Source organism: Hippopotamus amphibius, chromosome 7 (assembly GCF_030028045.1).
Source record: "Hippopotamus amphibius kiboko isolate mHipAmp2 chromosome 7, mHipAmp2.hap2, whole genome shotgun sequence".
NCBI classification, from domain to species: Eukaryota; Metazoa; Chordata; class Mammalia; order Artiodactyla; family Hippopotamidae; genus Hippopotamus; species Hippopotamus amphibius.
This window is the reverse complement of record NC_080192.1, coordinates 87,216,854-87,242,881: the sequence shown is the minus strand read 5'-3', so window position 1 is coordinate 87,242,881 and position 26,028 is coordinate 87,216,854. Positions and strand designations below refer to the sequence as shown.

General features: G+C 42.5%; 1 protein-coding gene across 1 annotated transcript; it reads left to right on the top strand.

Moving 5' to 3' along the window:
• Positions 1 to 17,216: 17,216 nt before the first annotated feature.
• SPR (sepiapterin reductase) lies at positions 17,217 to 23,614 on the top strand. Its single transcript, XM_057742066.1, has 3 exons — positions 17,217 to 17,580; positions 18,183 to 18,473; positions 22,820 to 23,614. The coding sequence occupies exons 1-3, from the start codon at positions 17,259 to 17,261 to the stop codon at positions 23,008 to 23,010; spliced, it is 804 nt and encodes a 267-aa protein (XP_057598049.1). The 5' UTR covers positions 17,217 to 17,258; the 3' UTR covers positions 23,011 to 23,614.
• Positions 23,615 to 26,028: the final 2,414 nt, after the last annotated feature.

Sequence of the window (26,028 nt, the reverse complement as noted above, 5' to 3'; positions counted from 1 at the left end):
ATACACTTCCATCTGCCGTCAAGTAATTCATCCATTATCGTGGGGGATCCTATTGCCCCTCTCCTGTGTTTTATCTCTTCTTTTTTATAGCCTATGTCTTTGTTGTTGCTGTTGTTTACCTTATTTCAGTGTTGTAATCCTCAGGGAACTTCGTTTTGTTTTGTTTTGTTTTTTGTTTTTGTCTGTGTTGGGTCTTCGTTGCTGCCTTCAGACTTTTCTCTAGTTGTGGGGAGTGGGGGTTACTCTTTGCTGTGGTATGTGGGCTTCTCAGTGCAGTTGCCTCTTCCGCTGTGGAGCATGGACTTTAGGTGCATGTGCTTCAGTAGTTGCAGCATGCAGGCTCAGTAGTTGTGGCACACAGGCTCAGTAAGTGGCTTGCAGGCTCAAGAGTGAAGGCTCACTATTTGTGGCCAATGGGCTTAGTTGCTCCACGGCATGTGGGATCTTCCCAGACCAGGGAATTAAACCCATGTCCCCTGCATTGGCAGGCAGATTCCCAGCCACTGTGCAACCAAGGACGTCCCCTCAGGGAACTTCTTGATAAAGAGCGTGTAGGAGAAATATTTTGAGACCTATATACCTGGAAAGGCATTTTATTCTACTCTCATGCATAATTAATGGTTTGTGTGGGGATAGAATTGAAGGTTAGAAATCATTTTCCTTCAGAATTTCTGGTGTGGCTGTCCAGAAGTCCAAAGACTTTTGTATTACCATCCTTTATTTCTATATGATCTGTTTCTTTTTGTTTTTACCTCTCTCCCTAGAAGCTTGTAGGATCTTTCCTTTGTTCAAAATTTATAATGATAAGCCTTGCTGTAGTCTATGTTCAACCATTGTGCTGGGTACTCGGTGGAAATTCATGTCCTTTTTGATCTGGAAATTCATGTGCTTTAATTCTGGACATTTTTCTTGAATTATTTAATTCATGATTTCCTTTTCTCTCTTTTTTTTCCTTTTCTTTTCATCTCTTTATAAAACTGCTGTCATTCAGATTTTGGGTCTCCTGGATTGGTCCACTAACATTTTTGTCTTCTTTTTGCCTTATTTTATCTTTTTTGCTCTACTATCTGGAAAAATGTTCTCAAATTTATCTTCCTACCAGTTTATTAATTTTTATAACAATTCTGCTATCATATTTTTAATTTCCAACAACTTTTTTGTTCTCTGAATATTCTTTTTCATAATAAGAATATTTGTTTCTTATTTCTTCTTGTTTCATTTATAGGATATTTTATATTTGGGGCAAGGAATTAAAATTTATTTGAGGGGAGAAGAAAGATGGTGGCAAAGTAGAAGGACATGGAATGCATCCCTCTCCACAAATGCATCAGGAATACATCAAAAGATGCAATAATTCCCACAGAGAACCAGCTGAACACCAGCAGACAACCTCAGACACCAGAAAAGACTGCAAAGATCCTGACATAACTGGGTAGGACAGAGGGGGGAAAAAAGGAGAAAGAGGATGAGAAGAAAAGAAAGGGACGGGTCCCACATCCTGGGGCGGGAGGACCTGAAACAGGGGAGGTTGCTGAATTCGGGGAAACATCCCTCATCTGACAGGGAAACCCTTCTCCAACAGGGAATTTCCCTGGGTCAGAAGGCAGGCATTTGGGACTGTTCAAAGAGGGTGAAGCAGCTGATCTGTGGCAGACAGGAAAGAGTGAGAAACACACGGAGGGTCTGTACCATGGCTCAGCTTGTCTGGACTGAGATGTCGGTTCAGAGCTGAACAGGGGGTCTGGGAGCTGGAACGTGGGAACCGGAGAAATGGTTCAGGGTGAGAAACATTGTTGGCAGTGGGGAGACGGACTGAGAGGACAAGAGGATTTCTTCCCTCCTGTCCTCTCAGGTGGCTGGATACTGCTGACTCACAAGCAGGGGGGAGGAGCCGCAGGTGTAGCCTCTCTCTTGGTGCCTGCGACGGACAAAGGAAGGACCCCTCTGGGCCTGGCTAATGCACTCAGGGATAACAAAGGCCCCCAGGCGGAGCTGGCCTAGAGTGCCTGCAGCCGAGAGCCAAAAGCCCGCAGAGTGGCACAACTCTGGAGACATTCTGTTTACACCTGAGCCACCAGTGTCCCTCTGCAACAGGCACTGCCATGGCTGACTGAGCTGCCATAACCCAGGCAGGGCTCCACAGCTGAGTCGTATGCAGCAGGGAGGGGCCGCAGTTGTAGTCGCTCTCTCGGCCTGAGCCACCAGTGTCCCTCTGCAACAGGTACTGCCTGAGCTCTCTGAGCCACTGTGACCCAGGCAGGGTGCCACTGTTCACTCACTCCCAGGGGAAGGAGCCACTATTGTACCCTCTCTCTCCCCACACACTGGAGCTTACAGATGAACAATAAAGGAAACTGCTGGTCACAGAGTAATATAAAAAGCCCAAGGTGGGTAGAAGGACACTTACAGCTGAAACTCCAAGGAAACAGAAATATTATTATTGATTCTATTGATCTGGTCCATTCTGGGGTCAGTTCTAGCTTTTTTTTTTTAATTAATTATGATCTTAGTCCTAAGGGATCTACACGTTTTATAACAAATTTTTTATTTTATTTTTTATTCTATTTTTACTTTTAGCTTTTTTATATATTTCTATTTCTAGCTGTTTTTTGTAGTGCTGACTGTATCTCTCCTACCTTCTTTTCATCTCTATCCTTTATACATTTCAATTTTTTTCTTTCTCTTTTCATATTTCCAGTCACACTACACTCTTCTGTTGCCCTGTCTTCTGTCCTTTTTTAGTTTCTATCTTAATATACTTATAATCAATATTATCGCTCAGCTCTGTTTCCTTGCTTTATTCTCCAGATGACACACTGCTTTGATTTTTATTATTTTGGTCTTTATCTTAGCTCTGGTCTTTATCTTAGCTCTGATTGTAATTGTCTGATTTTGTTTTGGGAATCTTCAGTCTGTCTGATTGTACTCTCGCTCTTTATTATACTTGATCTTAGCTTTCAAAATTTCCCTTGCTATGTGTTTGTGTGCATGTTTTTTTTTTTAATTAATTACTATCTTAGTCCTAAGGGATCTTCACATATTATAAGATATTCTTTTATCCTTTTATTCTATTTTTCTTCTATTTTTATTTTTAGACTTTTCACATATTTCTGTCTCTAGCTAAGTTTTTTGAAGTGCTAACTTTATCTCTCCAACCTTCTTTCCTTCTCTTTTATACATTTCTATTTTTTCTCTCTTTTCTTTTTCTTTTTCATATTTCCAGTCACACGACGCTCTTCTATTGCCCTGTCTTCTATCCTCTTTTAGTTTATTTTATCTTAATATACTTATAAGCAATATTACCCATCTGCTCTGTTTCCTTGCTTTATTCTCCAGATGACACACTGCTTTGGTTTTTTCATTAGGTTTTGTCTTTATCTTAGCTTTAAGTGTAATTGTCTGATTTTGTTCTGAGAATCTTCTATCTGTCTGGTGGTACTCTTGCTCTTTATTATATTTGATCCTAGCTTTCAAAATCTTCCTGGATTTGTGTTTGTGTGTGTGTGGTGTTTTGTTTTGTTTTGGTTTGGTTTGGTTTTGGTTTTGAATTTCTGTTGGTTCTCTCTTTGATTGTCTGATTGCACACTAAGGTTCTTCTGTCAGGTCTTTCTAGTGCCTTATGTTCTATTGGATTCAGTATTTGTGTGTCTTATACATGTATGTGTTTCCTTGATTTAGTATTTGTTTGACTCAACACTCTGCCATTAGTCTGGGGCTTGGACAGTCTTCTTTAAATCCCTTTATTACTGGGACAAGCAACCTCTGAAGTCTGGACTACTCCATCAGAAGTCAAGTAGGAGGCTCTGGAGAGGGAGCACTGAATCCAGGGTGATAGACTACTAGGGAGTCGTCAGACACAGGGAAGATTAACTGCAGAGAACTCTCACGGAGCCCCAACTGGCTTCAACTGCCAGTGCTGGATACTTTGCACCAAACTACAAACAAGACAGGAATACAACCCACCCATCAGCACACAGGCTACCTAAAGCCATATTAACCTCACAGATACCCTAAAACACACCACCTGACACAGCCCTGCTCATCAGAGAGAAAAGACACAGAGCCACACACCGGAAAGCAGACACCAGACCCCCCCACCAGGAAGCTTACTCAAGACACTGCACAAACCTCCCCATCACAGGGGGCAGAAGGCAGAAACAAGAGGAATTACTACCAGGCAGCATAGGGAAAGGAGACAGCAAATCCTATAAATTAGACAAAATGAGAAAACAAAGAAACACCATGCAGGCAAAGGAGCAGGAAAAAAACCCACAAGACCAAATAAATGAAGAGGAAATAGGAAAATTGCCTGAAAAAGAATTCAGAGTAATAATAGTAAAGATGATCCAAAATTGTGACCAAAAAATACAGAAAATACAAGAAACATTTAAAAGGACTCAGAAGAACTAAAGAGCAAACAAACAGTAATGGACAACAAAAGAACTGAAATTAAAAATACTCTAGATGCTATAAACAGCAGAATAACTGAGGCAGAAGAATAAATAAGTGAATTGGAAGATAGAGTGAGGGAAATAACTGCCACAGAGCAGGAAAGAGAAAAAAGAACAAAAAGAATGGAAGACAGTCTCAGAGACCTTGGTGACAACATTAAGCACACCAACATTCGAATCATAGGCATCCCAGAAGAAGAAAAAAAGAAAGGGTCTGAGAAATTATTGGAAGAGGTTATAGTGGAAAACTTCCCCAACATGGGAAAGGAAATAATTAATCAAGTCCAAGAAGTGCAGAGAGTCCCACAGAGAATAAACCCAAGGAGAAATCCACCGAGGCACATATTAACCAAACTAATGAAAATTAAACACAAAGAAAAAACATTAGAAGCAGCAAGAGAAAAGCAACAAATAACATATAAGGGAAAACCCATAAGGATAACAGCTGGTCTTTCTGCAGAAACTCTGCAGGTCAGACGGGAATGGCAGGATTTACTGAAAGTCCTGAAAGAGAAAAACCTGCAGCCAAGAATACCCTACCCAGCAAGAATCCCATTCAGATTCGATGGAGAAATCAAAAGCTTTACAGACAAGCAAAAGTTAAGAGAATTCAGCACCACCAAACCAGCCTTACAACAATTGCTAGAGGAACTTTTCTAAGTAGGAGACACAAAAGAAGGAAAAGACCTACAAAAACAAACCCAAAACAATTAAGAAAATGGTAATAGGAACACATGTCAACAATCACCTTAAATGTAAATGGATTAAATGCTCCAACCAAAAGACACAGACTGGCTGAATGGATACAAAAACAAGACCCTTCCATAGGCTGCCTACAAGAAACCCACTTCAGACCAAGGGACACTGAAAGTAAAGGGATGGAAAAAGATATTCCATGCAAACGGAAGTCAAAAGCTGGAGTAGCAATACTCATATCAAACAAATTAGACTTTAAAGTAAAGACTATTACAAGAGACAAGGAAGGACACTACATAATGATCAAGGGATCTATCCAAGAAGAGGATATAACAATTGTAAATATCTATGCACCCAACATAGGAGCACCTCAATACATAAGGCAAATGCTAACAGCCATAAAAGGGGACATCGACAGTAACACAATAATAGTGGGAGACTTGAACACCCCACTTACATCAATGGATAGATCATCCAAGCAGAAAATAAATAAGGACACACAAGCTTTAAATGACACATAGACCATCTTGACTTAATTGATATTTATAGGACATTCCATCCAAAAACTACAGAATACACTTTCTTCTCAAGTGCACACGAAACATTTTCCAGGATAGATCACATCTTGGGTCACAAATCAAGTCTCGGTAATTTCAAGAAAATTGAAATCATATCAAGCATCTTCTCAGACCACAACACCATGAGACTAGATAGCAATTACAGGAAAAAAAACTGTAAAAAATACAACCACATGGAGGTTAAACAATATGCTATTAAACAACCAAGACATCACTAAAGAAATCAAAGAGGAAATCAAAAAATATCTAGAAACAAATGACAATGAAAACACAACAACCCAAAAGCTATGGGACTCAGCAAAAGCTGTCCTAAGAGGGAAGTTTATAGCAATACAGTCCTACCTCAAGAAACAAGAAAAATATGAAATAAACAACCTAACCCTACACCTACAACAATTAGAAAAAGAAGAACAAAAAAAAAAAAAACCCTAAAGTGAGCAGAAGGAAAGAAATCACAAAGATCAGATCAGAAATAAATGAAAAAGAAATGAAGGAAACAATAGCAAAGATCAATGAAACTCAAAGCTGGTTCTTTGAGAAGATAAACAAAATTGATAAACCATTAGCCAAACTCATCAAGAAAAAAAGGGAGAAGACACAAATCAACAGAATTAGAAATGAAAAACAACTGACACCACAGATATACAAAAGATCATGAGAGACTACTACAAGCAACTATATGCCTATAAACTGGATAACCTGGAAGAAATAGATTAATTCTTAGAAAAGTACAATCTTCCAAGACTGAACCAGGAAGAAATAGAAACTATGAACAGACCAATAAGAAATACGGAAATTGAGACTGTGATTAAAAATCTCCCAACAAACAAAAGCCCAGGGCCAGATGGATTCACGGGTGAATTCTATCAAACATTTACAGAAGAGCTAACATCTATCCTTCTCAAATTCTTCCAAAATATTGCAGAAGGAGGAACACTCCCAAACTCATTCTATGAGGCCACCATCACCCTGATACCAAAACCAGGCAAAGATGTCACAAACAAAGAAAATTACAGGCCAGTATCACTGATGAATATAGATGCAAAAATCATCAACAAGTATTTTTACTAGCTAACATAATCCAACAGCACATTGAAAAGATCAAACACCATGATCAAGTGGTGTTTATCCCTGGAATGCAAGGTTTCTTCAATATATGCAAATCAATCAATGTGATACATCATATCAACAAATTGAAGGATAAAAACCATATGATAATCTCAATAGATGCAGAAAAAGCTTTTGACAAAATCCAACATCCATTTATGATAAAAACTCTCCAGAAAATTAGCATAGAAGGAAATTACCTCAATATAATAAAAGCCATATATGACAAACCAAAAGCCAGCATCGTTCTAAATGGTGAAAAACTGAAAGAATTTCCTCTAAGAATAGGAACAAGACAAGGGTGCCCACTCTCACCATTATTATTCAACATAGTTTTGGAAGTTTTAGCCACAGCAATCAGAGAAGAAAAAGAAATAAAAGGAATACAAATTGGACAAGAAGAAGTAAAATTGTCACTCTTTGCAGATGACATGATATTATACATAGAAAACCCTAAAGACTCTACCAGAAAACTGCTAGCACTAATTGATGAATTTAGTAAAGTAGCAGGATACAAAATAAATGCACAGAAATCTCTTGCATTCCTATACACTAACAATGAAAAAGCAGAAAGAGAAATTAAGGAAATGCTCCCATTTACCATTGCAACAAAAAGAAAATACCTAGGAATAAACCTGCCTAAGGAGGCAAAAGACCTGTATGCAGAAAACTATAAGACACTGATGAAAGAAATTAGAGACGATACAAACAGATGGAGAGAAATACCATGTTCTTAGATTGGAAGAATCAACATTGTAAAAATGACTGTACTGCCCAAAGCAATTTACAGATTCAATGCAATCCCAATCAAATTACCAATGGCATTTTTCACAGAACTAGAACAAGAAATCTTACAATTTGCATGGAAACACAAAAGACCCCGAATAGCCAAAGCAATCTTGAGAAGGAAAGATGGAGTTGGTGGAATTAAGCTTCCTGACTTCAGACTATACTATAAGGCCACAGTGATCAAGAAAGTATGGTAATGGCACAAAAACAGAAAGGAAGATCAATGGAACAGAATAGAGAACTCAGAGGTAAACCCAAGCACATATGGGCAGCTTATCTTTGACAAAGGAGGCAAGAATATACAATGCAAAAAAGACAGCCTCTTCAATAAGTGGTACTGGGAAGAACTGGACAGCAACATGTAAAAGAATGAAATTAGAACACTTCCTAACACCATCCACAAAAATAAACTCAAAATGGATTAAAGAGCTAAATGGAAGGTCAGACACTATAAAACTCCTAGAGGAAAACATAGTCAGAGCACTCTATGACATACATCAAAGCAAGATCCTTTTGGACCCACCTCCTAGAATAATGGAAATAAAATCAAGAATAAACAAATGGGACCTCATGAAACTTAAAAGCTTTTGCACAGTGAAAGAAACCATAAACGAGACAAGAAGACGACCTTCAGAATGGGAGAAAATACCTTCCAATGAAGCAACAGACAAAGGATTAATTTCCAAAATATACAAGTAGCTAATGAAGCTTAATACCAAAAAAGCAAATAACCCAATCCACAAATGGGAGGAAGAACTAAATAGACATTTCTCCAAAGAAGACATACAGATGGCCAACAAACACATGAAAAGATGCTCAGCATCACTAATCACTAGAGAAATGCAAGTCAAAGCCACAATGAGGTATCACCTCACTCCGGGCAGAATGGCCATCATCAAGAAACCTAGAAACAATAAATGTTGGAGAGGGTGTGGAGAAAAGGGAACTCTCCTGTACTGTTGGTGGGAATGTAAGTTGGTGAAGCCACTATGGAAAACAGTTTGGAGGTTCCTTAAAAAACTAAAAATGGAACTACCACATGATCCAGTAACCCCACTACTGGGCATATACCCAGAGAAAACCATAATTCAAAAAGAAACATGTACCATAGTGTTCATTGCAGCACTATTTACAATAGCCAGGTCATGGAAGCAACCTAAATGTCCATCAACAGATGAATGGATAAAGAAGATGTGGCACATATATATAATGGAATATTACTCAGCCATAAAAAGGAATGAAATTGAACTATATGTAATGAGGTGGATAGACCTATGGACTATAATACAGAGCAAAGTAAGCCAGAAAGAGAAAAATAAATACCGTATGCTAATTCATATATATGGAATCTGAAGAAATGGTACTGATGAACCCAGTGACAGGGCAAGAGTGGAGATGCAGATCTAGAGAATGGACTTTAGGACATGGGGCTCGGGTGGGGGGAGAAGGGGAAGCTGGGATGAAGTGAGAGAGTAGCATAAACATAGATACATCACCAAATGTAAAATCGATAGCTAATGGGAAGTTGCTGTATAACAAAGGGAGATCAACTCAATGATGGGTGATGCTTTAGAGGGCTAGGACAGGGAGGGTGGGAGGGAGTCGCAGGAGGGAGGGAATATGGGGATATATGTATAAATACAGCTGATTCACTTTGGTGTACCTCAAAAACTGGTACAAGAAAAAATAAAAAAATAAAAATAAAAAGGTGCTGGCAGATTCAGTGTCTGGTGAGGGTTTGCAAACAGGCATCTTCTCATTTTATCTCACATGGCAGAGAGCAAGAACAAGCTCTGGAGCTTCTTCTTATAAGGGCACTAATCCCATTTATAAGGGCTCCACCCTCATGACCTAATTAGCTTCCCACCTCACACTGGGTGGCTAGGATTTCAACATAGGAATTTTAGGGGGAAACAAACATTCAGTCCCTAGCAGTCTTTATCTGGGGCAAAGGAGGATTAATCAGCTATAGGTATGGAGGAAGGGAGGGGACTTAGGATCTCACTGGCTTTTACACAGCTTTTACCCACTTGTTATTGTAGCCTGCCTCATTATCTTTAATCTAGAGATAGATGGTGTTACCAATTCCAGATCCTTTTTAGAATTCTGCCAGTAGATTAAGGTGGATCTCAACTCTCCCCATTGCTACCAACAATTTCCTTGAGTCTTCTAAGTCACCGATGTTATTTCTAGTCTCCAAAATTTTGTGATTACCTACTTTCCCATCTCCCAATCCACGTATGTTTGTATCTTTAAAAACAACAATAAAACTTTATTATAGTTTTAGTGATGTTTCAGGAGGAAGCAAGATTAAATGTGTATGTTTAATCCACTCTTTGTTCAGAGGTTTGGAATGCTTCTTTGTATGTGTGTTGTGCCTGTGTGTTTTGTATTTGCTATTAAGTCAAAGGTTTACGGAGTGCCTGGACTAGATGCCTTTATAAGCAATCAGTATCTTCTCTCCACAGCCAACAAAACAGACCTAGAGACCACCTCCTAGATACACATACACACACACCCATGTGCACACACACCCACCCATCCATGCACACACACACATAATCTTTCCATACATGGAGCAGGTGACAATAATCCATTCTGCAAAGTGCGGAACTTGACTGCTACACAGAGCTCCATCCTTATACCTTATAGCCATCTGAAGCCCTATATTCAACAAGGTAAACCTAAGGAGGCAATGACTTACAGATTGATGTTACAGTGATTTAAAAGGCTGGTTCAAGAAATACTTATGAAATTCATATGAAAGGGATAAAGACATTAATATGATGGTAAGTGAAAATATATAAGACTTGGGAATAGATTCAGGAGAGCAAATGAATTAACAGTGGGAATTCTATTGAAGAGACTATAATGAGATAAGTTATAGAAAGATGTCCCTAAAATGAAGAAAGACTTGAATCTTCCTAACAAAAGTGCCCACTAAACTACCACGAAAACATAGTATATGCCCAATAAATCTTTGTGTAATAAATTAATAAATGATAAAAATGAGACCTACATCTAGACATACCAAGTAGACTCAGTTTCAAATATAAATAAATAATCCTGTTTGAACCCAGTCAGGTATAAAATGGGTTACTTACAAAATAAAAAACAGTAACATTAGGCTTCTTTCAGGGATAACACTAAATATTAGAAAGGTGATAGAGCATCATTTCAGAGTATCAAATTAAAAATATTATGAGTCAATTATTCTATGCCCTATTATGGTCTTGTTCATAAGACAGGGTAACAGAAGATACTTTTATATATTCAAGGGCTCAAAAAGTAAACAACTGATACATCTTCTCTGAAAAAAACAAATTCAAAGAAATACTCCAGTTGACTGAGAAATGAGTCAAAATAAAGAACTCAAGCATATGGAAGATGCGATATGATAAAAATATATAACCATGAGATCAGAAAACATAGAGTTAGTGTTTAAATACTTTGTTTCCATGCTGATAAAGCAGTAAAGATATCAAAAATAATTCCTAAAGGAGAAGACATACTGTATAAAATAAAATATTATTAAGTTGAATCTAAAGGCATTATAATTTTTTTTAAAAAAAGCTGGTGCATGGGAAGGTGTAGAGGAGTGAATTAAAATATGTTAAATCTCTCATAATATGGAGATGTAATAATAATAATATCTACTACTTATTGTATTATAAAATACTTAGTGCTTTATAATTAGCTGCCTTATTCCACCCACTAGGAACACTGGGATTCTCTGAGTTGCTCATCATTACATCTCCAGAACCTAGCCCATTTCCTGGTTCATGTTAGGCACTTAACAAATATTTGTGCAATGTTGAATAAACAAGCCTACAAAATAATCAAGGTTTAAACATGTCATGTGACTTTGCTAAGTTTGCACAGTAAGAAATACAGCCAGGATTCCAACCAGGCCTGTTTGCCTCAAAAATTCAGAGTTACATTGTTTTCCCCAAAGTATAATGTTTTGTTTTGTTTTTTATAAATTTATTTACTTATTGGCTGCATTGGGTCTTCTTTGCTGCACGTGGGCTTTCTCTAGTTGTAATGAGCAGGGGCTACTCTTCATTGCAATGCACAGGGTTCTCATCGTGGTGGCTTCTCTTGTTGCAGAGCACAGGCTCTAGGTGCATGGGCTTCAGTAGTTGTGGCACACAGGCTCAGTAGTTGTGGCTCACGGGCTTAGTTGCTCTGTGGCATGTGGGATCTTCTGGGACCAGGAATTGAACCGATGTCCCCTTCATTGACAGGCAGATTCTTAACCACTGTGCCACCAGGGAAGTCCCTAATATTTTGGTTTTAATACTGATAGAAAAATAAAAGTTCACACTTTTATAGTTTTATTTCAAAAATAACTATTGGTAGACTAAAAACAGAAACTGTAATTTCCAAATCAATAGGGGGAAAAATGGAACAAAGAAAACTTGAGTAAAGAAAAATAAATAAATAAAAAGAAACCACAAAGAAGCCCAGAAGTAGGAAGCCTAATAGAAAAATGGGCAAAGAGCATGAATAATCAACTCACAGAAGAAATAAAATTAAATTTCTTCATTTTCAAAAAAAAATTCATCATTTTCTTACATAACCATATGCCATTATTGCACCTAAAAAATTAACAATAAATCTTTGACACCATCTAATACCAAGAATATTGAAATGTCCTCAATTATTTAAAATATATATTTTACGTTGGTTTGTTTGAATCAGAATCCAAACAGGTGCCATATTTTTAATTGAGTTGTCATACCTTTTTAATATAAAGCTGTCCCTCCCACCTTTTTTTCATGCCATTGACTCAAAGAAACTGTCTGATGTTCTGCAGAAAGTCTCACTTCTGGATTTTTCTGCTTTCTTAATTTATTTTTCAATTTTATTTGTCTTTTTAATATTGAGTTGTAAGTATGGTTAATTTTTTTAAGTTGCTATTTAGAAATAATTTCAGACCTTTAAAAACTGCAAAAATAGTATTAAGACCCATATACCTTTAAGTCAGATTTCACAAATGTTAATGTTTTACTACATTTGCTCTCTTCATTCTAATTTTGTTCTGAAACATTTGAGACTAAGTTATAGATAAAGCACCCTTTATCTCTAAATACTTTAGTATATTTCTGAAAAGAAGGACATTCTCTTACATAACAATAGTTCAATGGTCAAAATCAGGAAATGATACAATATTAGTAACCAACCTACAGATCGTATTCAAACTTCACTAATTTTTCTTCTAAAGGCCTTTATCAGGTTTAGGCTTTTAAATCTATTTTAACGTATCTCTTACCTTTCAGGCATTTGTACCTTTAAAAAAATTATTACTGCCAATTGCTGTTGCAGTAGTTCCCAAACTTGTTAGCACATTAGAATCACCTGGAGAGCTTTTAAAAATTTCTGGAGAAAATTCTTGAGAAAAAATAGCAAAGCTGAAGTCATCATGCTCCCTGATTTCAAACTATATTACAAAGCTATCATAATTGAAACAGTATGGTATTGGCATACATACAGACCCACAGATCAATGGAACAGAACAGAGAGCCCAGAAATAAACCCCCAAATTTGGTTAATTAATTTGTGACAAAGGGGCCAAAAATATATAACAAAGAAAGGACAGTCTTTTCAATAATTGGAGTTGGGAAAGTTGGACAGCCACATGCAAAAGAATGAAATTGAACCACTATCTTACACCATACACAAGAACTGAACTCAAAATGGATTAAAGACTTGAATGTAAGACTTGAAGCCACAAAATTTCTAGAAGAAAACATAAGCTGTAAGTTCCTTGACGTTAGTCTTGGCAATGATTGTTTGAATCTGACACCAAAAGCAAAAGTAAACAAGTGATATGGTATTGAACTAAAAACTTCTGCACAGCAAAGGAAACCATCAACAAAACAAAAAGGCAAACTGACTGAATGAGAGAAAACAATTGCAAATCATATATCTGATAAGGGGCTAAAACAAACAATATCATACAATTCAGAAGCAAAAAAACAAATAATCCAATTAAAAATTGGACAGATCTGAATACATTTTTCTGAAGAAGACATATAGATGGATAACAGACACATGAAAAGATGCTCAACATTACTAATCATCAGGGAAATGCAAATCAAAACCACAATGAGATATCACTTCATACTTGTTAGAATTGCTATTATCAAAAAGATAAGAAACAAGTGTTGGTGATGATATGGAGAAAAGGAAACACTTATGCACTGTTGGTGGGAATGCAGACTGGTGCAACTACTATAGAAAACAGTATAGAGTTTCCCCCAAAAAATTAAAACTAGAACTACCATATGATCCAGCGATTCTACTTCTGGATATTTATCAAAAAAAAAAACCCCACTAATTTAAAAGATATATGTACCCCTGTGTTCATTGAGGCATTATGTACAATAGCCAAGATATGGAAACAACCTAAGTGTCCAAGGACAAATGAATGGATACAAAAATTGTGGCATATATATGTGTGTATACACACACAGTGGAATATTATTCAACCATAAAAAAAGAATAAAATATTGCCATTTTCAACAACGTAGATGGATCTTGAGGGTATTATACTAAATGAAATTAGTCAGACAAAGACAAATACCAAATACCATATGATCTCTCTTATATGTAGAATCTAAAAACAATACAAAACAAAATCAAAAAACCAAGCTGAGAGATCCAGAGAACAGATTGGTGTTTGCAAGAGGTGAGGGTGGAGGTGGGAGAAACGGGTGAACTGGGTTGGTTGGTGTTTGTTCTTTAGTTTAAATACATTGAATAAAAAATTTCCAAACCCAGGCCTGTGGGACAGAGGCATCTGTGTTTTGAAGTTCCCCAGTAACTCCAATATGTAGACAAATCTGGAAACCACTGTGCTACTGTTAAATGAATTCTATGGGCTGTGTTCCTCCTGAAATATTATTCACAAATTACTGAAATATTACTTGAAATAAGACAAAGTGGGAGGAGGTGTACGGCAGATAATCATCTTTCTCAGAAAAGAAAAATTTGCCAGGCTCTCTTCTAGTCAAGGCAAACCACACTCCCCTTGGGTGCTATTTCCAAATAGTTCCTCCTAGAAGCAGCTAGATTTAGAAGAGGCTAGGTTTGACTTTTAGCCATCCCTTCATTGTTCCCTCCTTTCTTCAAAGCCTGGCACATGGTAGAAATTTCAATAAATGCCAAATAAATGAATGGACAGGACTGTGCTTTCACCAACCCGTTTTCTGAGGCCTGAAGAGCAGGGAGAAGCTATTAAAATTTATTTAAAGAGTAGGCCATTGGGCCAGTACAGGAGAGTTTAGCTTTGGAGCAATCAAATTCCAAATCTGTGTCTTCCATCTTTAATAGATAAGTAAAAAGCACAGCAGCTTCAAATGACATACAGGTATACGCAGTCCTACCTGTGTTAAAACATCAAAAGCCTCCTCACCTCTCCTGAGACCCACCTCTCCACATTCCAGCACAATTCCCTGGGTGTTAAATGTTTTGACCATCACCACTAGGTAAGAATTCAACTATGCATCATTAGTGGGAAACAAAAATGCCTACACCCGTGAGTGATGAAAATCTTGGCAAACTGGACCACAAACAGTCTCCTTTCCAAAAGGGTTCACCTCTGTCAGAACCCAGTTTGCCAGACGTTCCCATTACTCAAAAGAAGCTGGAAATTCTGATACTACGTAAAATTTTCCACTTTAGAAATGTCACCTCAAATTTTAAAAGAAAAAAAAAAGCCCTATTGGCCAAACAAAACACAAGTGTGGACTTTATCTGGGCAGCACTTTAACCTCTGCTACTGTTGCAGGAAGAACTCTTAAAAAGGGTCATCATAGCGTTACCCAGTCCAAGCTTGTGCTGCTCACTGTGAAAAAGGCCAATGAATTGAGAGGTGTTGGGGCAAGGAATAGTGACTTTATTCAGAAAGCTGGCAGAGTGAGATGGTGAACCAGTGTCCCAAAGAACCATCTCACCAGAGTTAGAATTCAGGTTTCTTTTATACTAAAAGGGTCAGGGATACGGCTGCTTGTTGCAAACTTCTTGGTGCTAGAATCCTTTGTCCTTGTAGGTGTCCAGTACGTCTGGTCTAAATGTTCCTATAAACCTCTAACAAGACAAATGCTATTCTCTGTTCTGCAACTTTTTATTTCTAAATGAATAAAAAGTGTTATACCTTTAAAGGTCAGAGTCTTGAGAATGGGCAAGCCTGTATATTTCAGGCTCCAGGCAACATTCTTTTACAAAAGGTGCAAAGCCAGAATGAAAAAAAAAAAAAACACAAGCAACAGAATACAAAGGTTAGAGCTAAAGGAATAGAATCAATATAGAATCAGGTTTGTTTTTCTCTGCTACAATAGGTAGTGGAGAACCAACACATCGGAAGAGAAAATGGTAGACGTAATTGCAGTAAATTCTACAATTTTCTGGCTTCCAATTCAAACTCAACTTAGATATTGATCCCTTAACTTCCTTGAATTCATTCTTGGTCTCTTTTCTCTAACACTGAAAATCTTGGCTCCCAACATTAGTTAGCATAATTACTTATTTGTCCTATTTTACATCAAATAGTTTCAAAATAATGCGATGCTATATTAACAAATAAATCTACTAAACTTGCAGTTTCATTTGTTCTTAGAATATGTTCCTCAGTGATGTACAGTCTGGGCTATACATTTTACAAAAAGTTTGTGTAAAGGCACCTAAGTGGAAAGTGAAAAGCGTCCCCAAATTTGTTCTGGTGTTTATAATGACAGCCCAAAGAACAAGCGAGCACAATGCATTTTTCCAGGAGCCTTGAAAGGCAATTATGCCGTCTGTCCCCCGGGGCAGGGAACAGCCCTGTGCGGACTTAGGCTTAGCTACAGAAGTTGCTTATTGCCCTTGCTAATCCCTCAAGAGACTTTAAGGGGATCCGGAGCTGTCTGCCAACTTTCCCACGTTCCCTCTCTTTGAAAAGAGCCGGAAATGTGGGTTTTCTGAAGCACAGGCTTGGAGGTACAGACATAGACGATCATTTGCGAAAACTTGAATGTGGGAGTAGATGGCATTGCCTAGTAGGAAGAGTGCAGCATGAGTGGGAGCAGGATACAGGGGAACACAGACCTTTAGGAACAGAAGTTGTGAGAAACCTCAGAAAGGCCGGGGAATGGGTGCGGAGCGCGGAGCCAAGTAGGCAGATGAGGTTCTTACATCGGATGGAGGGGAGGCTGTTCTCCCAGAGGTCGCTCCCGGGGCGGTGAGTTCCCCAGGCCCACTAGGGTCCCCCATCCCTAAACTGGCATGTGCCACGTGCAGGGATGCTCAGCAAGGAGCAAAATGGCCAGACCCGGAGGAAGTCACTTATGCAAGGAAGTTGGGCCTGGACTAGCAAGGAGAACGCGTAGCAGCCGAGGACTGAACGAACGCGCTTTCGGGGCAAAGGAGAAAGCCCTCGGTCCGCACGGGGCTAGGATTTCGCGTGCGGGCTCCGCCTCCCGCCCTTCCGGTTTAGCCCGTCACCACCACTTCCACAGCTAGAGGCGGAGGGAGGGAGGGCCGGGCGGTGTCCCCGGGGAGCCTCAGGTTCCCGCCCCCGCCGGGCGGGGCCTCCTCCTACGTGCCCCGCCTGCCGGGTGGGGAGTAGCGGTTCAAGCTCGTCGACGCAGGAGGCATGGAGCGCTGCGTCGGCGAGGTCGGCGGCCTGGGGCGCGCCTTGTGCGTGCTGACCGGGGCTTCCCGCGGCTTCGGACGCACGCTGGCCCAGCTGCTGGCCCCGCTGCTGGCGCCCGGCTCCGTGCTGGTCCTGAGCGCCCGCGGTGACGAGGCGCTGCGGCAGCTGGAGGCCGAGCTGGGGGCTGAGCGGCCCGGCCTGCGCCTCGTGCGGGTGCCCGCCGATCTGGGCACCGAGGCCGGCCTGCAGCAGCTGCTCGGCGCCCTGCGCGAGCTCCCCAGGCCCGAAGGCCTGCAGCGGGTGCTGCTCTTCAACAATGCGGGTAAGACGCCCGCCGGCGTGTGAGGGCCTGGAACACTGCTTAGCGTCCCGTTCTTTTTTCCCTTCCTAAACCCTCCCCCTACCTCCCCCGCCCCCCGCCTCTTGGAACTTTAAAGGTGACTCCTAGGAGTCAGAAAAGACGCCTGGAAGCCCTGGTTTCTGCGAGGTGTGGAGGAAGACCTGGTGCTATCCGGGGCTCACTCTCCCTGCCTTCTTCCCCGCTTCCAGTTTCAGCTCCAGGTGTTTACAAAACGCCTGTAGAATTTGTCTGAGCGTGTTGCTCAGCGCCCTCTGGCGGAGGCGTGAGTTAGGGCATGGGGTCTCCCGGCAGAAGTAAATTCCCCCATTTCTCCAGATGGCCCCCAGCGTTCCCCCGAACCCCAGGCCCAGAGCAGGGCATACGCCTTCTCAGTTTGATGCCTCAGGTGAGTGGATTCCCCAGGTCTGCAGAGCTGGGAAGAGGGAGGTGTCTTCAGAAGCACTAGGGAGACTCCTTCTTTAGGTCTGGATGGGAAGGGGGTGTCTGGAAGAATTTGCAGAGAGCTGGGAGAAAAGAAAAACCCCGCCTGCACTGGGTGATTCCCAAGGTCTGTTTTTTTTCAGGCACTCTTGGAGATGCGTCCAAACACTTGGTGGACCTGGCTGACCCAGCTGAAGTGAACAACTACTGGGCTCTGAACTTGACCTCCATGCTCTGCCTGACTTCCAGTATCCTGAAGGCCTTCCCAGACAGTCCTGGCCTCAGCAGGACTGTGGTTAACATCTCGTCCATCTGTGCCCTGCAGCCCTTCAAGGGCTGGGCACTATACTGTGCGGGAAAGGCTGCCCGTAACATGATGTTCCGGGTCCTGGCCGCAGAGGAACCTAGTGTGAGGGTGCTGAGCTATGCCCCAGGTAGGTGAAGCATGACTGCAATCCCTGTCCCCAGAACTGGCTGGTTACCCTTTGGGGACTGGGCAAGGGGCCTTCTCTGTCTCCTCCATGAAAGGACCCACAGAATGTATTGTCCTTGAATCATGACCCATCACTCCTTAGGGGAAGTACAGGCTCCAAGGAAGTTAGTGCTGACAGAGGCAGGGAGCTGTAGTTATGGGGCACAGATTGAGAGTGGGGAGCTGCCTGGACTTGAGGGTGGGGCCAGAAAGTCTGAGATATTAGAGTTTGAGAAATGGTGAGGGTTTGAATTCCAGGCCTGTACCTCATTTCTTCATGTGAAATGGGGAAGATGCTACATGTCTCACAGAGCAGTTTGTAGCACTGAATGAGGTAAAACACGTGAAAGTGATCCCAAACTGTGAAAGGCTATGTAATTGTTAGCATTTGTAATTGTTAGATGGGACTTAGCACACTGTATTATCTTCAGATGTGTACTTCTGTACTTCTCTCTCTGCATAGAAAAGCCTTACAGGCAGGGATTATGTGCTTTTCATCTTTATGTCCCCAGCACCTAGCAAAGCACCCCACTGAGCCAGTCTGCAGTGAATGTTAGCTGAATGAAAAGCAGACAGACGTTGTTGAATGCTGACCATCCAATGCTGAACTGTGCTGAAACACTGGGGAATGCTGAGATAAATAAGATAGAGCCCTGTCTTCATGAAAGTTAAAGCTAGAGGGTCTTATGATACTTGGTCTGGTTTCTCATCACCCTACCATGATGCCACTGTACACCTTTCTTAAGAGTGAGGCTTTTATTCTAGGCTTGAGGTTGATGGAATTAGAAGGTGGTGACATAGCTGTTGTATAATGTCTGAGCAACTTAGGTAGAGATCCAGTAGTCTATTCCCCTTGGAACCCTGGGGGCAAAGAGGTAGTTAACCTGACCAAAGTCCAGATACAGCATAGCCAGGATCAAACCTTGCCTCCAAGGTCATAATCAGTGCAGTTTCTACTTCCTTATGCTCTCTAGTACCCAGTCTTCCTTCTGTCCCTCCCTAATGTATGCAGTTATTCTTGCAGTTAACATTCAACTCAGCACCCACTCTGAGCTCAGCCTGGGACTCACTCAATTAACAGAGAGCAAATGGAAACCATAGTGAGGAGCAGAGCAAACTCCAGAATGCCATGTGACTGGGTTACATCTCAGGGGCTGCCTTGGGCATTGTGAGGAAGTTGAACTTTTTGTGAGGCTCTCAGGGCCTGAATGAAGGCTGAGACCAGTTGGGTTTTCATTTCAGTCTCTGGAAGAATGTTCTAACAGGTGTCCAAAAATGGGAAGGGCTGTTTGGAAAGGTAGCAAGGCCCTACTTACCAAGGACACAACAGGTGGTTGAAAGATATTTGAGGATCAGTAGGGCGGTTCTTCTAAGCCCAAGATTCCTTGGTTTTCTGCCCATGAGGTCCATTAACTCCAGATTCTGGGGTTCTATGGTTCCTATATGAAGATTAGAAAGTGCCTATAAGAGTTCAAGAATGAAGCACTTTCTGGTGATGTGACCAGGGATGGCTTTGTTGGAGGTACCTGAACTGAACATTGACCTTGAGGGCTGCTTCTGTATCAGCAGGTGGAAGGCACTCTGGATAAATGCTTGTAAAGGTGGGAACACTCTCCAAACTCATTTTATGAGGCTAACATTACCCTCATACCACACCAAATAAGGACACTACTAGAAAAGAAAATTACAGGCCAGAATCCTTGATGAACATAGATGCAGAAATCCTCAACAAAATTATTAGCAAGCCAAATTCAGCAATACATTAAGAGGATTATATATCATGATCAATTGGGGTTTATTCTAGGGATACAAGGATTGTTCAACATCTGTAAATCAATTAATGCAATACACCACATTAACAAAATAAAGGATAAAATTTATATGATCATCTTAATAGATGCAGAAAAAGCTTTTGACAAAATTTATGATTTAAAAAGCTCAGCAGAGTGGATATAGAAGGAATACACCTGAACAGAATGAAGGTCATGTATGACAAGCCCACAACTAACATACTCAATGGTGAAAAGCTAAAAGCTTTTCCTTTAAGATCAGAAACAAGACAAGGAAGCCATTCTTCCCACTTCTATTCAACATAATATTGGAAGTCCTAGCCAGAGCAATTAGACGAGAAAAAGAAAAGGCATCCAAATCAGAAAGGAAAAGTAAAACTGTCTCTATTGGCAGATGACATATTATATATAGGAAACCCTAAATACTTCACCAGAAAACTGTTAGAACTAATGAAGGAATTCAGTAAAGTTGCAGGATACAAAAACAATGTAAAAAGTCAGTTGCATTTCTCTACACAAATAATGAAGTATCAGAAAGAGAAATTAACAGTCCCATTTACAGTTACATCAAACAGAAAATAACACCTAGGAATAAATTTAACCAAGGAGGTAAACAACCTGTAAACTGAAAACTGTAAGACAGTGATCAAAGAATTTGAAAAAGATACAAAATGGAAAGATCCCATGCTTATGGATTAGAGGAATTAATATTCTTAAAATGACCATACTATCCAACCCAATCTACAGATTTACTGCAATCCATATCAAATTTCCAATGGCATTTTTCATAGAGATAGAACAAGCAATTCTAAAATTTGTATGGAACCACAAAAGACCCTCAGTAGTCAAAGCAATGTTGAGAAAGAAGAACAAAGCTCTTGAGCATCACATTCCTTGATTTCAAACTATATTACAAAGCTACAGTAATCAAAATAGTATGGTATAGGCATAAAAACAGACACAGTTTACCAGTGAAACTGTCTAGTCCTGGTGTTTTGGAGAATGTAATTTGGGGTTGAAATATTAGCTTCATAAACTAATGTACAACTCTCTCCTCAGAGATTTGGAAAGTTCTCAACTATTACTTCTTTACGTTTTCTGTTCCTTTTTTCTCTCTGGGACTCCATAATATATAGATTGTTTCTTTTAATGGTAATCCTTAGTTCATGTAGGCTTTCTTCACTCTTTTACATCCTTTTTTCTTTTTGCTCCTCTGACTAGATGATTTCAAATGACCTGCCTTCTAGTTCCCTAATTGTTTCTGCTTGGTTGAGTCTGCTGTTGAACTCTATCACATTCTTTAATCCAGTCCTTGTATTCAACGCTAGGATTTTGGTTTGTTTTTTCCAAATGGTTTCTATTTCTTTGTTGAACTTCTCATTTCTGTTCATGCATTGTTTACCTAATTTCATTTAGGTGTCTGTCCATGTTTTCTTATAGTTCACGGAATTTCTTTGAGTTAATCTGAATTCTTTGTCAGGCAGCTCCTAGATCTCATTTCTTTGGGGTCAGTCATCAGAGTTGTATTAGTTTCCTTCAGCGGTGTCGTGTTTCCTTGATTATTCACGATCCTTGTGGCCTTGTGTTGGTGTTTGTACATTTGAGGAAGTAGGCACCTCTTCCAGTCTTTATAAACTGAGTTCAGTAGGCAGAACCCTTCACCAGTCAACTCTTTCAGTGATTCTCGGTAGGCCATCTGGCGATGTCCATGGCAGTTTTGCTGTTAGAGTCCTTAGGCAGCCTGTTGCTGGGTGGGTCCAAAGTCTGGGTCCACAGTAGTCAGCCTGGTACTAGGCCCAGCTGGGAGTCTGGTTTGAGAATGCCCACCTTGAGCCTAGGTTCACAGACACTTATTGAAAGCCTGGGTCTACAGGAACCTTCTAGAGCCATGGGAATTGGCTAGTGCTGGGGTGTGCCAGAAGCCTGGTTCATGGGAGCCTGGGGCTGTGGGAGCCACCCGAGGCCATGGGAGACAGCTGGTACTGGAATGGATCAGGGGCCTGGCTTCTCAGGGGCCCTCTGGGAGCCTGGAGCTCCAGGAGCTACCTGGGGCTGTGGGACCTGCCTGGGGCTGCTGGGACCACTGGAGCTGGGTGTCAGGATGAGCTGGGGGCCTGGGTTCATGAGAACCCACAGGGAGCCACCTAGGGCCATGGGAGTTGGCCTGCTGCTGGAGCAGGCTGACTCTGGAGCCCCCGAGGAAATTGGGTGCTCACTTCACTTTCCTTCTCCCACAGAAAGGGTGTCTGTCTCTGCACTGGGCTGCTGGGGCTTGGGGGAGGGGTGATAGGGTAGTGTGAATCTGTAGATGTGGTGGTCTAGAGGGACCATGTTCAGTGGATATTGGAATTTGAGTCTGGAGCTCACTAGTGACAGTGGAGCCTCTCGTGATCCTGACCATGTGTCAGCCAAGATGACGTGTTGCCTCTGGCCAGACCTGATTCCACCCAACTCCACACATTCATCAGGGGCCCTTGCCTCAGCTGTGTCCATTCACCATCTTCTCTTCATCTCCTAGGTCCCCTGGACACAGACATGCAGCAGTTAGCCCGGGAGACCTCCGTGGACCCAGACTTGCGAAAAAGACTGCAGGACCTGAAGACAAAGGGGGAACTTGTGGATTGCAAGATATCGGCCCAGAAACTCCTGAACTTGCTGCAAAAGGACGAGTTCCAGTCCGGAGCCCATGTTGACTTCTACGATGAATAAGCCCATATCCTTGGTTCTTGGGGCTTTCTTCCCTCTCTTCAGGCATGCCCAGGAGTCTTGTGCCTCCCCACGTCCTGCCACAGTGGCATCACCAACCCTGCCTTGTGCAGATAGCACTCATGCTTACTGTCCTGCCCTCAGATCCAGCCAGCTGTGAGGGCCCCAGGTGGCTGGAGTTCCCAGTTCTTAGGAGTCTGTATTGACCACCCTGAGTTAGGAGTAGGCTTGGGAGAGACAAGTTGTGGCTGTTGGGGTTCTCTCTCCCCAGGAATAGAATTTTCGGGGTGGGAACCCTGAAAAAAGGAGGATGGGTCTCCTGCCCATGGCTAGTCCATGGGGAAGAAGGGATGAGCTAGTGCCAAATAGGAGGGCCCACGTAGATTCACAGATGGCCTGGAGGGAAGGGAGGACAACGCAAGTTCCCAGCCCACAGGGATGCTCCTTGCTCAGGGTAGCAGGACCTTCAGCTGAACTTTGTGTCCTAATTCTGATGCTTCCTCCCTCCAGAACCTCTCATCTATCCACCAGATGGTGGAAAGGGCCCTGAGAGTTTATGTACATGTTAAAGGCAGACAAAAATAAAACGTGGATTGTCCTTTATTAATGCCTGCTTCTTCTCTGGTACAGGTCCCACGACTAACTCCCTGGTTTGCTGGATCCTAGGAGTGTTCCTGAGGCAGTTATTCCAAACTTGCCTCTTCTCACTGAGCCCCACTCAGTAGCAAACCCAAGTTCAAACAAAGTTGACCTAGGTGGCTTGCCCAGACACCTGTTCCTTCTTTATGCTTTTGCCTATACTTACCCCAGTCTTTATTACCCTTTCCTCACCCTTGACCTCTCCGTAGAGTATCCCTGCCTAGAGGGCCTGACTCAGCTACCCCGGCCCTCAGGGAAGGGTGCTTTCCCTGGCTCTCTTGGATTCCCAGTTCTGCCCTTTACACACATGGCACTGCTCTGACTGAATCCCAGCCCTTAAGGGGGCCTGTCTTGGGCCCTCCTGGTGATGACCATCTGGCCCACGGTCCTGGTCCTCAGTGGGGTGGACTTAGGACCAACATGCCTTTGGGAAAGGGGGACCAGATTCTAAGAGGGGAAAGCCCTGAGAAACCAGGGATGCGACCAAACCCATCCTCCTGCAGATCAGTAGATGTGGGCCAGGCTGGGAGCTCTGCCATGATGGTGGTCTACAGCCAGCCAGCCCATTGCTCCTGTTTCTTATTTGGGAAGAGAGACCGTGGTCCCTGCCAGCCATCTCAGGACTCAGCCCTGCATCTGACTACAGGACAGAACTCTTTGTTCCTCCTCGTCCACAGCAGAGGGCGCACCGAGGCCATGCCTCCTGGAGAACCAGTGGCAGCACCTGTCACTGGAGGCAGGCCCTGGGCCAGAGCCGGCAGTGCCCTGCTAGGTTCCCTAGGAAAGAGTGAGCAACTCATGCTCTTTCTTCACCCAGCAGAGCCTTTGCCCTCAGTGGAGTCTAAAATCACTGTGCTCAGATTCCCATCTTGCCACTCAGGGCAAGTTCCTCTTGCTTCACTTTCCTTATCTGAAAAAAGTGAATTATAATGGTGCCCCTTCAAAAGGGCATTAAATGACCTCATGTTTACAAATGTTTAGCACAGTGTAAGTGCCCTTAGGTGCTAATATTTTTTGCCTTTTAATGTGAAGATCCAGATCATCCTCGACCCCCATTTGTAGCCTCGTGTCCACATGGCCCAGATGCCCTCCCCCTTGCTGACCTGTGGCAAGAACTCTCACTGCACTGCCTCTAATCTAGGCCTCAGTGGGCTGGGATTCAGTCTGGACAGCTTGTCCTAGACTCACTGGACCCTCAGGAAAATGCTTGAGCCTTGGAGTCGAGCTTAGTCCCACTTCCCTCTTGTGATGGAGATGCTGTGGGTCTTGGGCAGGGGCTTATCTCTGGACTTCAGTTTCCTTAGAAGAGATGAGCTCTAAGATTCTTTCCTGTAAAACTTTCTCTAAGGTGCTTCAAATGTGGTCAGATTGCATCTGCTGGCATCAGGTTTGCCTCTGCAGGTGGGGCTGGGCCAGCCTGGGCTATCCCTTCTATCTGGTGGATGTGGGACAGATTTCCTCCCCTGACCCTTGCTCCCATGGGAGTGGAAAGGCAGTTTGCACTAGCACAACCCTACCTGATGTCCAGTGGGATTGCCTCCCTCTCCAGCGGGGCTGGTTGGCCAGGACTTAGGGAGGAGTACCACATGTCCCCACAAGGGGGCGAGGCGCTCCCACACCTGACACTGTCCTCTCTGGGCTCAGGGATTTAAGAGCCTTGAAAACAACCCTAGAGCTGTCTCTCTCTGGACTCTCAGGGGCCCCCAGGGAGCTGGGGAGGCAGAAGGAGCTGGGATCACATTCCCCGGCGGGCCCCCCAGGCCTCCTTAGTGACCCACGGGCTCTGGCCACAGGGATTTCCCAGGCCTTGCTTCTTGGCCTGGACTCAGCCTCCCCAGGTCCTCTATCCCTGGGGCAGGGAGACTTCCTTGCCCGCCTCCAGGGGCTACCCAGGTGTGTTCTCAGAGTGCACAGCCTGGCCTTGGCCACCACACACACGAGTGCATGCGAACACACACACAATACAGGCCTGCGCGTGCCCAGAGCTCAGCTGCCAGCCATGCAGGGCCTCGGATTAGCCGAAAGGCAAACAAGGTTTCTTTGTCTGTGGCGTGAATGAGCGGGTAGTTTCTCGGTTTTGTGTTTAATACCCCGGCGCTGGAGGCCAGCAGCTGGCCTGTGGAAGAAGGAGAGTGAGGGGACTATTCCAGGCCCACCCCAGGGAGCGCCAGCACCTCTGACCGTGAGCATGACCAGCTGGGCCTGGGCAGGTCACAAGCTCCCTCCCCACCCCCAATTCCTGTCTTTCGTCCCCTGAATAAAATGCAGCGTGATGCTTGCGTTCACTGCGCAGCTGCTCCTACCTCACCACTCAGGACCACTCCTCGGGATGGTACGCCACCCTGCCCTCCCTGAGTCTCACCTCAGAGCTGGGCTCTGGGA

Excerpts from the sequence above, each read along its gene's own strand:
- SPR (XM_057742066.1), top strand. The coding sequence starts at position 17,259 with ATGGAGCGCTGCGTCGGCGAGGTCGGCGGCCTGGGGCGCGCCTTGTGC. Across the intron at positions 17,581-18,182 it reads GCTGCTCTTCAACAATGCGG|GCACTCTTGGAGATGCGTCC; the intron begins GTAAGACGCCCG and ends GTTTTTTTTCAG. Across the intron at positions 18,474-22,819 it reads GGTGCTGAGCTATGCCCCAG|GTCCCCTGGACACAGACATG; the intron begins GTAGGTGAAGCA and ends TTCATCTCCTAG.